The 14229-nt window shown below is 43.7% G+C and overlaps 1 protein-coding gene across 1 annotated transcript in view; it reads right to left on the reverse strand.

Moving 5' to 3' along the window:
- Window positions 1-313: 313 nt before the first annotated feature.
- Window positions 314-14229, reverse strand: part of LOC113611003 (short transient receptor potential channel 5) — an 80606-nt gene continuing 66690 nt past the window's right edge. The window contains exons 3-4 of the mRNA XM_027089554.1: window positions 2514-2850; window positions 314-1150 (exon numbers count right to left, since the gene is read on the reverse strand). Of these exons, the coding sequence (XP_026945355.1) occupies window positions 981-1150; window positions 2514-2850 (507 nt within the window). The 3' untranslated portion in view covers window positions 314-980. The remainder of the gene's footprint in view (window positions 1151-2513; window positions 2851-14229) is intronic.

Raw genomic sequence — 14229 nt, forward strand, 5'->3', positions numbered from 1 at the left:
GGATATAAAAATAAACTAAGTTGGCGATTTGGGGGACAGCCATATTCCCATTCTAAAACTCCTTCATGTGGGATTTAGTGCCAAAAAGCATGACTGACTAGACAATCTTGGAGATGGGATTGTCAGCCTTTCTCACGCTGGAGCAGTTCAATTCAGGGTATAGGGAGCATAGCCATTCCATTATCTAATGAGCACCAAACTCGAACTCAGAGCCTGTGACCACCCAGCATGAGGTGTTGGACATGAAGCTGTTTTTCAGGATAATTCAGGCTGTACATTGTGCAGGGACAACATCAAGGTGGTGTGTGTGTGTGTGTGTGTGTGATCTAGATTCGTGGAGACATAGATTGGGTGATACTCGAAAGGCGGGATTCATAACAGCTTGAATGATCATCCTGGTGGTGGAAGTGATGTGATTCTAGGGTTCTGCTCCCTATCCAATGAAGAACACTTGAGGGAAGTGTGAATACTTAGCTCTGGGAAGAGACAGCTCAGCGGGTTAGGGAGAGATGACGTCATATTGGAAGCCCTTTATGGAGGAGGAACAGCCCCATTCCGTTTGACCCTACAGGGAGGAAGGATTACTAATGGATGTGTCACAGGGAGAATAATATTAGAAAAATACAAAGTAGCACTTTTTAATGAAGTGACAAGTATTGAGAGAGGCTTCTGGAAATTCAGTGAATTTCCTAGTCTCTGCCCTGTGCAAGCATCAGTGGACCATCTTCTTGGCGAGGACATTGTAGAAAGGACGTAAACGCTAATTGAGGTGGATGACTGTCAGAGTTGAAGAAGCTAAGAATTCATTTGCAAATTGCTCCATTCTCCACTTTCTTTGGTTAGGTGGACACTGCTTACAAACCACTGAAAGAATGTCTGTTTTATGGTACTTTTCCACATGGACTGAACTGTCATCAGCACTTTCCTCCTAAACTTTTTATGCTCCCACAGCTAAAGCTTAATGTAACCAAAATCATTGTTTAAGAAAAATGGCGAACATTCCAAGTTACCTTGACATAGGCCACGATCTTCAAGGAAATAGTTGCCAGGTAGAGTGAGTTCATTGCAAAATCCATCAGGTTCCACCAATCATGGATGTATTCAGTAAATCCACCATCCCACATTTCCTTAATCTCCCCCCAAATGAAACCTGAAGAATGGAGGCAAAAGGTTTATTTCTTCACAGCGTCAGACTAGACATCATAGCAGGATTCTCCCAAATGAAGAAAGAGGAAATCAATGAATGAATTGGGGGTCAGTGGAGCCCCTAGAGATAGTAATAACTTTCTTCTTTCTTTACTACCTCACCTCCCTGTCTTGAACTCGCCAAGATAGGCTTTACCTAAAGATGTCTATATGTTATAATTTTCTGGATACTACTCACTTTTACATCGTTACCACAGTTACTGGAATGTTGTTGCAATTCAGGGCGTCTGATTCTACCCTCTTCCCATTTTAGAGTAGGGGTAATTTCATCAATGAATTAATTAGGTCAATATTATCCCATAGTCCTTAGTTTCCACTATGTGCTAGAGGGAAAACTTCTCAATGAGCTTTGAGGTGAGCAAAAGCTGGCCATGGTCCAAAGTACTGGATGTTGGGACTGGAGCTAGGCTATGGGGCCCAGAATAATTTAGAATCCTCTTTTCTCCTCTCTCCTCTCATTGCGTGTGGGTTTCATGGAATTCTGCCTGATGGCATAGATGTTTCTTTAGCCTTGGAATGTGGAAAGCAGTAAAAGGTGTGGCTGTGGTCTAAAGCAGTGAGTCTCAGACTTTAAAATACGCGGGAATCTACCGGAGATCATGCAGATTCTGATTCCACAGACCCAGGGTGAGACTTGAGATTCTGCATGTCTCACAGGTTCCCAGATGATGCTGACGTTGCTGGTTTGGGGACCACAGTTCGAGCAGCAAGGACTTGGAGGATGGAAATGCATTGGAGGGTCCAGTGCAATGGAATTATGCCTGGAGGCTTCTGGTAAGGCTGCTTTAACCATGACTTGTGTGAATTTCCCAAGGTTTCCCTCTGGTTGTGAAATCAGTATCTAAATAGGATGTGGACCCTGAATAAGTAGTGGGATTGTGTGGAGCAGTCACAGGAAAGCAGCAGATCCAAGTGCCACCCCTCCCCCCCAACCCCAGTTATGGGAAAGAAGGCATTGAATAGACTGACCAGCACTTGCCCTGCCTAGCTTACCTGAACCTGTCCTGACTTAACACTTGGCTTTCCCTCTAAAACAACTGACAGACAACTTCCTTGTCCTTGATGATGTTAGGTTAGCTGAAACAAGCCTTGGGTACACTGTCAATCTCAGGGTGAACCGTGTGGTGCTGAGCGGCCAGGGCCTGGGGAAGAAGGAACCACATTTCTGACACTCCCAACAAAGGACAACCCCACTGCACAGAGGGAAGGTACCCGAATTCAGGGCCAGTCCAACTGCCTATTCCAGTAGTTTCTTTAGACAGGACCAGCAGGCAGTCTGGCCATAGCTCCTGGTCTCTTTGACTCACCGAGAACCCAAGGCAATATCATCCATTCCACTACAGTCGGGGGAGGCCCCTGCACATGGAGGTCCGTCCTAATGATGTGCTGAGAAGCCAGGAGAAGCATGAAGAGGAAGGTCAGATATGAGGCTGTGTGGCAGATAAACTTGATAAAGGGTTTCTTGATGAACAGCCCAAGGTTGCTCCTGGGTGAGATCAGATAAGCAATAGACAGCATGGGAAACAGGAACCCAATGGTCATGCACGTCAGAAGCTTGACTACCCAGTGTTTCCGCCGCCATCCAGGGAAGCCATCGTACCACAGAGTGGCAAGCAACTGTTGGCAGTTGGGCTGGGCCACAAACTGGGAAAAGAAGAGAACAAGTCAGGCATCTGGGATGTCCAGGTGGAAGTCTACATTCATAATAGCTCTCCTAGTTTATAGCCAGCTGCACGGCCAATCCCCAGAGGAGGCCTGATCTCCAGGCTCCCATGCATGGGTCTAACCTCAGAGACAGCTCTGCATGTCAAGCTAGGAGACTGGATCTTCCTTAGGGTTGATTATTTGTTTCATACATTAAACAGAATCAATCACTCTGGTTTGTGCTTTGGCGTGGCCCCCTATTCCCCCTCCCATTGTGTTAGAGAGATGCTTCCCCGAACCTGGCTCTGCGTCAGAATCATCCAGGGAACATGAAAAAAAATCCCAATTCCCAAGTCACACCACAGCCCACTAAATGAGCCTCCCCGGGGAATAGAGCGTGGGCAGCTGTTTTACAAAGTTCTCCTGGGAATGTACATGCCTCTTAGCAGAGAATCATGGGGATGTTTCATTTCAGATGGATTCACTTTTACTCATTCCCCTAGCTTACATGAGGTCATCAACAAATGTGTACTCTGGGCAAACACGAACTGGCAGCAAATAAGCTCATGCCTGTGGCTGTGGTTTGGAATGGAAATGAGTTCCCTTTTTGATGTTTTCTTTTTTCCCTTTTGGTTCTGAGCACCTCTTGGTTGGCTAGCAAAGAATCAGGTTGCTACTTTGCCATTTATTTAACACGCTCTCTAGTCTAGACATGCAAAGGAGGCAAAGCTATTTGGGGGCCAAGATTATATGACAGTGTCTAAACTCAGCTGGGATTTTACTTAAAGGCAATCTACAGAGTGTCAGTGATTAATAGTTAAGGGATCATCAGCATTGCAAGTCACCCTCCGGCTGTTACTTCCTGGTAAGCAACTCAATAGGGAGCTCAACTGTCAGCAATGATCTCTATCTGATTACTCCAGCTTCCCATGGGAAAGGTTAAACAGCACTGCACCATACAGCTTACTAGTACAAAGGAAATAAAATTCTTCCATCATTTACCTAACACCCAAGGTAAACTAGCCCAATTTTACTGTCAGTATATCTGTGAAGCTCACTAGCTTCCCACCAAAACCATTCTTTCTTCCTTGAGCACAGGCTGGACTACATCTCCCAGGCTCCCTTGCAGTGAGGCGTGGCCACACGACCAAGTTCTCAATAATGGAATGTGAGGAGAAATGATGAGTGGCACCTCGAGGCCTGGACTATATATGTCCCCCATGTGTGCTCCTCCATGTTCTCTCCCCCTTCTTGCTGAGTGGGGTGTGGTAGCTCAGGGTGGCCTAGGGGCTTCTGTCAGCCCGTGTCCTTCAGTGACTATGTGGAGGAGAACTATCTTGTTGACCAAGAATATCTGTCTTGGACAGTTACATGACTGAGATAATTCTATTGTGTTTGAGCCATTATCCGTTTTAGGGACTAGCCTACCCTAAAGCAGGTTACTATTACTAGATGACAAAAAAAAAAAAAGCTCTGAAGTCTTTTTATCATGTGATCTCATTTTCTCCAAAGGTGTTCACGATCCCCCTTATGTCCTCACATCTCCTTTTCACACATTTACACACAAAAAGACAAAATCCCATACAGTCCCTTTCTACTCTTCTTGGCATTATAGCTTATGCCAAAGGCTGGGACGAAAAGGTCCTAGAAAAAAAAGTATAGAAAAGTAGGAGGGTAAAGCAAAATATTTGGATGCAACGGGAGAAGCACTGGAAGCACCCAGTCTAGTGAGGGAGACACATATATAAAAAGACAGTTATGAAACAGTCTAGTGAGGGCATGGAAATGGATAGGAAAACAAAGCGTAATGGGAGCACAAAGGAAGGGCAAATTCGGACTGCTCTGCAAAGGCTTCCTGGAGCAGGTAAGACCTGAGTGGAGCATTGAAGGATGTGTAGAAGCTGGCTAGGTGTAGTGAAGGAGATGGGAAGAGAGTAAACAGCCAGAGTAGCGGGGATAACATGACTAAAAGCATGGAGGTGAAAAAGAGCGTGACTGGTATGGGGAGGTAGAGCCGTCTGGGGAGACTGCTGCTTGAACTGCAAGGCTGCGGATGGCAAGCGATGAGGCTGGAGAGGTAGGCAGGGGCTACAGGAGATCAAAATGATAGTCTTTGGCACAGTTGTGGCAGTCAGTTTTTGGAAAGTAACTTGTGAAACATTTACCATATCCTGAATTTGCACTCCTTGCAGACTTGTACACATATACTCCGCTTTCAGAATAGTTTTGCAAATTGTACACAAACAAACAAAAAGGGTGCAAGCTTTTTAATAAAGAAATTGCATTTATAAATGATCTGTATTAGAATATAAAAATCTCCAGTTATAGTCAATTACTACCTGTGTTGTACAATAGATACCTTATATTTTAGTCACTAATAAAGGGCTACACAACTCAAAAAAAAATGATAGTCTTTGGCCATTATAAATAGTATGACTCATTTTAAGAGCGATGAGAAGCCATAAATGATAGGTTCGTGTGTGTGTGTGTGTGTGTGTGTGTAGAGCAGTATAGTAGAGTAGTTAAGACTATAGACACTTGAGCTAGATTGCACTGGTTCTCTCTGCTCTTCAAAGTCTTCATCTAAAGAATGGAGTTAATAACAACATCTGCCATATAGGATTCATGTGAGGATTAAGATCAGTTACTATACATGAAGCACTTAGAACTATGTGTAGCAAATAGTAAGGGATCATTAAATCTTAGCTGCATATATCATTATGCATGTGCCAGAATCAGATTTAGACATTAGAAAGATCCTATGATTATTGAGTAGAAAATGGATTGGGGGCAGAGGATGGGCAAAACTAGGGGCAGGAAGACCAGTTAGAAAGCTGTTGTCAATGTTGTACAAAATGATCGTGACTCAGACTAAGGTAATGGCAGTGGAAATGAAGAGATGTGCTCAGATTCAAAATATAGTGAGGAGGTAGAATTGGCAGGATGTGGTGATGGGTGGGAAGTGAAGTAATATATAGGGTGAGAGGGTAAAAGGGAGGGAGGCTTCTCTTTTGGGTGAATTGGTGGACAGTAGTGCCATTAATCAAGAGTGGGAACACTGAAGCTGGAGCAAGTTACGGAGATGCATGCATTTTTATACCTGCTGAGTTAGATTTGTCTGTGGGACATCTAAATGGAGATATCCAGACTGTAGTACTGGTGTTACACAGCAGGGGTCAGCAAACTTTTTCTGTGAAGGGCCAGATAGTAAATATTTGGGACTTTGCAGACCATACCGTCCCTTTTGCAAAGACTCAATTCAGCTGTTTCAGCACAAACTCAGCGATACATAATATGTAAATGAATGGGTGTAGTTGTGTGCCAATAAAACTTTATTAACAAAACAGGCAGCAATTTGTAGTTTGCTGTTCTACAGTACTGTCCCCCAGCTGCTGCCAGAACCAGATATTTGGACCACTTTGCCATGGTCTTTATGGTCTCCTAGGACTTCTTCTCCTTGTGTATCCCCAATAACTCTGACCCAAGAACTCACTCTCCCCTAAAGCAAAAATGCGGATGTGAAACTTCTTTTAATAGTGGATATGACCACCCAACCTTTACGTTCAATGCCTCTGCTCTGAGTTTCGATTTGGCTGAACATAATAACTTTAAAGTTGAACAGGTTTTTATTTTCTATTTTTATATCTGACAAGAGTAGTATAGGGTGGTATGGACTCTGGCAGAACAAACTGCAATTAGAATATTACAAAACAAACGTGTCTTAAGCCACCACGTAGTATCTAATCCAGACACATCTGTGAGCTTTGAAAGCACAGTCCTAACTCCTGCTCGCATATTGAAGTTCCAATTTGAGTCTAGTTAATCAATCTCTAGTGGATTTCGAGAATGCCTCACAAAGAGGGGCTGCAGGAAAAACAGCAGTGCCCATGTGTTGTATGCTTGACCGCACTATAAAGGCCGAACTGTACAGAGCCTAGAGCAACAGTTTTTAGTTTTGATGAAGTCCATTTCATGTTTTCTTTTGTTGCTTGTGCTGTTGCAGCCATATATAAGAAACATCGCTCAATCCAAGGTCACAAAGATTTACACCTATGTGTCTGTCTCTGAGTTTGATAGCTTTACCTCTTATACTTAGGTCTTTGATCCATTTTAAATTAAGTTTTGCATATTGTATGAGGAAGGGGTCCGACTTCATTTATTTGCCTGTGGATATTCACTTTGTCCTGAGGCAGGAGATAGATGGACCCCAGGCTGAGCAGCTAGAGTCCGTCCCCTGTGGACAGATACTCCAAGACAAAGATAATAGCAGGAGCGAGGAGGAGCTAAGCCCTGCCCAGATAACAGATAAAGAGACCATATATTTCTCATTCTCGAGGTCAAGGAGACCTTCCCAACTACACGAGCGCAGAAAGGCTCCTTGGGGGGTCAAAAAGGGAGGAGGCGCCACCCCATAGTAAGTGATGTCAACCTACCCATAGACCTCTTCGCTAGAATCCATCTTGGTTAAGAGGTGTGCTCGCACACAGGGGAGAACCCTGAGATAGACCAAATACAGACTCAGAGCCAGGCAAAGCGAGGTGACTGGCCACAGGAAACCCAGAAGAAATGCCCCATTTAAGTGATTCAAACTACCACGTGGTGTAACTCTGTCTCTGAGCCTGCCCGTGTGTCTATTCACACGTACTCTTTTTCCTCCTAATAAACACTTGTTTCACCACTTTCCGTCTATTTGTGGAAATTCATTTCTGCAAAGCCGACAGGCCAGGGCCTTGTCACTGGCTACTGTCCCTGATGGTCTAATGATTGGATTCAGTGTTTTCACTGCTGAGGCCTGACTTCAATCTCTGGCTGGGGAATCGAAATCCTGCTTCAAGCCAGTACAGGCCGAGGCCACCCAAGATCAGTCCCAGCACCATTTTTTGAAAAGACTACTATTTCCCCATTAAATCGTTTTGGTACCCTGGTTGAAAATCAACTAACCATAAATATAAGGGTTTATTTTTGGATTCTTAATTCTATTCCATTTATCAGTAAGTGTATCCTTATGCCAGTACCCCGCTGTCTTGATTACAGTAGCTCTGTAGTAACTTTTGAAATTGAGAAGCACGAATCTTCTAAATTCTTCGCTCTTTTTCAAAATTGTTTTGGCTATTCTGCCTCCATTGCATTTCATGTGAATTTTATGATCTTCTTGTCAATTTATGCAAAAAAGGAACCTGGGTTTTTAATAGCGATTGCCTTGAACCTGTAGAACAATTTGGGAAGTTTTGCCCTCAGTGTATGTAGGGGGTGAAGTCTGATAGGTGAGTCAAGTCCCTTAGGAGTTGCAACTAGGAGCTATTCTTAACATAGATTAACTACCATACAATGAGCTCTTATAGTGTGCCAGACACTGTACCAGATTTTCACACAGATCATCTCACAGCAACCCTAAAGGCAGATATCAGTGTCATACCCATTTTATAGACGATGAGACTGAGCCCAAGCTCACATTCTTAGTAAGTAGTGGAGCCAGGATGGGAGCCCTCGCTTGGCTGACCATAGACTAAGCTCTTAAACACTGTACTCTATCAATCTCTGGATGGTATGAGCTGAGGCCTGCAGAAAGCTGAATTTTCCAGTAGCTTCCCCATTGGCCTTGCCACAGTGACTGAAATGCCCACATCATTTGTTGCTTTGGGTTAAGGCCTTGAAGTTATATTCATGTTTGTAGGAAGTGGTAATATGTAAAACTACTAACCACCCTTAACAGTTTAAAGTGAGTACCTCAAAAAAATAAAAAATAAAATAAAGTGAGTACCTCATATCAGCCAGTTATCTAGCTATAAGGGACCTACCTGCCAGCTGTCTAAATAATCACCTGACTTTAGTGCCTGATTCCCATGCTGAACCCAAGGCAGAACAGAATCTGACTTGCTCATAGCCAAGGGGATGCAAGGTCCACGTGATTCAGTTCAGGCATTTTAACAAGTAGCTCTGTACACGTGCTGTGCCCTGTTCTGTGTGGCGCACAAGGGGAGAGGGTCCCAACAGGAGAGAGTGACAGTGATTCTGCCTGCAGGATCCCACTGAGAGGCCAGCCAAACTCACGTGAAAGAAGTAACGGGACGATAAGGTTTGTGTTCAGACTCCTGCACAAGCGCTACAGATGGTAAAGGTGTCAGGTTCCCAGATGGCTGGCTCTCAACAGACCAGTGAAGGCCACTCCCCTCCAAATCCAGATTATTTTGCCAAGTAAGGACATGAAAAAAAAAAGAAAAAAACCTATGCCCCTTTGATCTTCTGTTACCACCATTTTATAAAAAGAAAAGTCAGAATAAAGTCTAGTCATTCAAATCAGATCCATTTAGCGTTAGGAAAAGCTCATGAGTTTGTTATGAGGCACCAAAACGTAGGCACTCAGGGCATTTACAGGACAAATCAGCAGGCACTTAGAGTCATAAGGAAAGGCTACAGAGAATTATTAAATCAGAGAACATCACTTCCTTTTGGAAGCCTTCCCTGATTGCCCCAGCCAGAGGCAATCCCTCCGTCTTGAGCCCAGACCACCTTGCTTCTTCCTTGTGGTATCACTTAGAGATTACCTAATGTTACATTTATACCTAGAACCCTTGACTTGGCCTTCTTACAACGGTAAGGTTCTGAAGGGGAGGAACAAGCGTGTATGTTATGTAACATTTCACATCCCCAGGGGCTTTACAGGCATTTACTATATTCGTTAAAGTGAGAACATTTCCTCTCTGCCTCCCTGCTAAACTTCAGACCTAAATGTTCAACTGCGCAGTGGACATTTCAAATGCATAACCCAAACAGAACTCTTTTCCCCCAAAGTACCCCCAACACACACACACGTTTCTCTTTTCACCTCACATTCTGTGTGCTCTCAAGGCATTGAGTAGTCATAACTGTCACAGATTAGATGTATACAGATGTATACAGATGTATACAGAACTTCCTTTGTTTTGGATACTTTTAAAAGCATTTTCTATATATTGACTAAGCCCAGGAGGTTGGTACTATATTTACGCCCATTTTACAGATGAGAAAATTGAGGCTCAGAGAGGTTAAATAGTAACAACAACAACAATTAACATCTGAGTGCCTACTATGTGTCAGGCACTGTAGTTAGAGCTCGTTTAAGAGTAGTGAGCTAGGGACAGACTTCCCTGGTTATTGATTGAGTCCCCACTTTGCGGAGATAATGGAAAATGAGGGAAAGTCCCCTGGTAGGAGCAGAGGATGTGGGGTGGGGGGTGGGGTCTTGAGAAGTAAGCCAGGCTATGAGGCAGAGAAAAAAAAGCCAGTAGCAGTGAACCTTTAGTGGAGAAAAGTCTTTCTTAACTCCCGCCATCTACCATGTCACCTGCCATGGAGGCTGTCAGCAAGAGAAAAATTAGATCAGGATCAAACAAGTCAGTCCCACGTTTGTGTCACCTAACTGGTTATTGTCAGATGATTTTAAATTGTTGGGTGTGTACAAAAGTGCAATAGGTGAGGCTGGAAGGAAGGTCACCTTGACATATATGTTTCACATTCAGGGGTTTGGAAGGCAGTCTGGGCCTGTTGTTCTCTGAAGTAATTGGCAGTGAGTTATCTTTGTGTTTCCTAAAAGGGATCAGCTGACTTCAAGCTGGGGGATCCACAGCTGCAAACACTTCTTCCTTTAGTTCATTTGGAGGAAAAGAAAATCTAAAAGGTGAGAATGAGTGGCTCCCCCCGCCCCAGGGGAGTTCCTGGCTATGGCAGGATCTGAGATAAAGGGCCTTTCTCGGTGGTTTGAAAAAGTCTACTGATCTTCAAGAATCTTCTTCTGCTCCCTCAGCAAATGGCTGCACGTTGGAATAGGCCCAACTTTCATTGCCTCAGATGTCAGTTCTTCAGAAAATAGTCTAGTTGTGTATAAAAGTGTATTTAAAAAGCCAGCAGAAATGACCCGAGATAGAACGACTTTTGTTGGTTTGTTTTGTAGTTGCCAATCAAGCTGGGCTCCGTTGAGGAGAAAAAATGCTCACAAAGGAAATCGGTAGCAATGCAAGATTTCCCAAAGAGGGAGAAACGTTCAAAACACCTTCCTTCCCTCACCAGTGCGGGAGCTTGCTGAGCTGTACTTTCATTAAGCAGTTCTGCTTTTTTTTACCACCGCAGCAGAAATTTGAGATGAAGAAAGAAAGTAGTTTAGTTCCAGATTATGAGGCGAAGTAGCCCCTATATTTTACATGTAGTCTCTGTCTAACACAATTTGCTATTTATCTGTTAAGATCACTAATCCATGGTGATGATTTTTTTTTCTGAAAGAAAGGAGCTGTGTGCTTACCCAGGGGTTACGGAGACATTTGGGACTCAGCTGGCTGTCGTTGCACTTAGCTAGTCAACTTGGTTCCTGAGCTGGGCTCCCAATAGCAATGGCAACACAGGTGCAGACGCACAAAATAAGTCAACTGGCAGTCACACCTCTAATTTCAAACTACAGCTAAACTTCACTAATTTGAACTAAATGGAGGAAAGTGAGCTAGATGCTGAAAACTCTGTTTTAGAACACATTTTAAAAATATATCATTTTCCACTTGCAAGTATACACAGCAGTCAGAATTAGCTAAATGGGATTTCCTGGTAGCTGTTATAGTTCTCCTGTGTTGGAGGTAAGGGGCTCTGAAAGCATCTAGTGCTGTGGAATTAAATCCAATGCAATGGTTTGTTCTAGCCATGAGATGGCAGCAGAGGGTGATGGGTGCTCACTTCCTACTCCAAAGAGGGAAGTTCTAGAAAGGGAGCCTACATGGGAAAACGGCTCACCTGGGAGGGAGCAAGTGACCTAGTGTGTCAGGGCAGTTGATGAAGAGAGCCTGGAAACCCACTAAAAACCAAATACGAAGTCAGACAGTACTGTATAGTGCAGGGAACTCTACTCAATAATCTGTAATGATCTATATGGGAAAAGAATCTAAAAAAGAATAGATATGTGTATATGTATAACTGATTCACTTTGCTGTACACCTGAAACTAACACAACATTGTAAATCAACTCTACTCCAAAAAAAGAAAAATCAGACAGGATGTGGTTGGGGGTCAGCTGGGAGTTGCGATCCTACTGGTTTAAATCGAGAGGCTGGAAGGGGAAATACCTCAAGGAATAAAAATATCAAAGCATAGAGCACTAAACCATTGTGAGAATTAGATGAGGAAGCATTCAACAATGTTAGCTATTTTCAACATTATGGCTATTGTTATTATCATGAGATGCAGAACTGTTGCTTCTTGGATGGATAGTCTTGAAGTGACTTATATATGTGACCTGACACAGTCTTTGCCTAGACAGTTGGCACACATCAGCACTGCTTCCATGATCAGCTCCTCTGAATGTTCTGAGGGTGTGTTCTATCATGCCAGTTACTGACTTGGAATTCTGGAAAGGAGACTGATGGCGGCGGTAGCAGGGTTAGGGAGGGGAGGTGGGGAGGAATAGTGCATTGGAGAAGTACATCCAGTTGGAGTCAGTACCGTCCTCATTGTACAGTCAGATCCTATAAATACCTCTAACAAACTCCAGAATGAAAACTGGATTGTTATGCAAGGCATCTGAGAGGATGAGAGACAGCTTGGTAGGTAAAGGAGAGAATTTTTCATTGAGAAAGACTGGCAAGTCAGGATTGCAGGAAGAATGGCTTTTTCGGGGCTGGCTAACAAGCTATAGTATCTCAGGAGGTTCTTTAAAGCCACGATGGAAGATTCCAAGAGTATGGTTTTGGCTCAAAGCAAAAAAAACTTGCTCCGAGTGGCTTTCACTGGGTGATTATTCCGGAGCAAGGCTTAGAGAGACCAACGGAGCTTGGCTCCTGTGTGCTTAATGTAACCCCCCCCCCATACTCCTACACCTCTCCTTCCCCCCCTTCTCTCTCCCTCTCTCCCTCTCTCTCTCTCTCTCTCTCTCTCTCTCTCACACACACACACACACACACACGCAGGCGTGCTCACATGGGCAAAGAAAACATGAGTCCTCAGTGCTTTGAGGGCTTTTAGGAAGTCACTTTCCTTCTGCTTCCAGGAAGTACCACTCCAAAGCCAGTTCAATCAAGCCAGCAACATTTACTGAGCACCTACTCTGTGCCAGACACGACTCCAGTGACCAGAATCTCATTCCTGAAGGAAACACCTAGCAAATAATGACAAAATCATATTCCTGCCCTCCCTTGAAACCACGAGACTCTCACTAATGACTAAAATAGGAATGTAAACTCAAAAAAGAACAAGGTTTGTGTAGCTGGTGGGAGCATAGAATTAGCTGGCATTCTGAGGGAGTAATTATTGCTGCCGACTATCAAGACTATTGGAGCCTGGTGGCTTAATTTTAAAGAGAGCGGTACCTATCCTAACCCATTTCCTTTCTCCTTCCTTCTAGGGGCCAGCCTTATGGTGGGCTTTTAATCATGACTTAATGAGCACTCTACTGTGTGCCAGGTACTTTGTATTTTTGTTCATTCCTTTAATCCTTATTCCTCATGATGACTGTATGAAGGAGGTATTATTACTATTCTACAGATGAAGAATCTGGGCCACAGAGAGACTAAAGAACAAGTCTTGAGCCCAGGTCTGAGTACACCACTGATGCTCTAACCCAGGGGCCATCAAACTGGGGGCCAAATGGAGCCTGTCTCCTGTTTGCGTAAATAAAGTTTTGTTGCAATATAGCCACGCTTATTTTTTACATTGGCAGAGTTGAGTAATCACAACAGAGACCTATGACCTATGCTGCCTAAAATATTTGCTATCCGGCCTTTACAGAAAAAATTCGCTAACCTGCGGCTCTAACCATCATACAACACAGTCTCCGGTATGTAGACTTTGGAGTTAGAGCTGAGGTCACACTCTGGCTTGGCCATGTATTCACAGTGTGCCCTTGGACAAGTCCTTTTAATTCACAGTTTCCTTATCTGTAAATGGAAATAATAATATTGCCTGTCTCCTAGGACTGTTGTGAGGATTAAATGAGATACTCCACATGAAAAGTCATTGACACAGTGTCTGGATGCCTTGCACATAGTCAATTCTTTAAAAAGCGGTAGCTGGATTATTTGGAGTATTAACGACAACAGATAGACAAAAGTTAGCTCTGTGCTAGGCACAGAGTGAGTGTTCACTTAAATACCAAATAGTCGTACTTGTCTTATTCTTGCTGATTTGCTAGGGCTTTGGAATGCTGAAAAAAGACTGAAGTTTAGAGCTGAAGGTAGAGGTGTGGGAATCAGCAGGGCAGTGAACATAGTGGTTTTGGCCTAGAGGGGAGCTGACAGCAGAGGATTTACTCTGGAACGAGCTGTTTAATGCTTTAAGCCTAAATAAGCTTGAACCATATTATATGACAAAAGCAAGGTGTGTGTGTGTGTGTGTGTGTGTGTGTGTGTGTGTGTGTGTGTGTGTGTG

Source organism: Aethalodelphis obliquidens, unplaced genomic scaffold, assembly GCF_003676395.1.
Source record: "Aethalodelphis obliquidens isolate GAN/ISIS:26980383/991018 unplaced genomic scaffold, ASM367639v1 scaffold66, whole genome shotgun sequence".
In the NCBI taxonomy this organism is placed as follows: domain Eukaryota; kingdom Metazoa; phylum Chordata; class Mammalia; order Artiodactyla; family Delphinidae; genus Aethalodelphis; species Aethalodelphis obliquidens.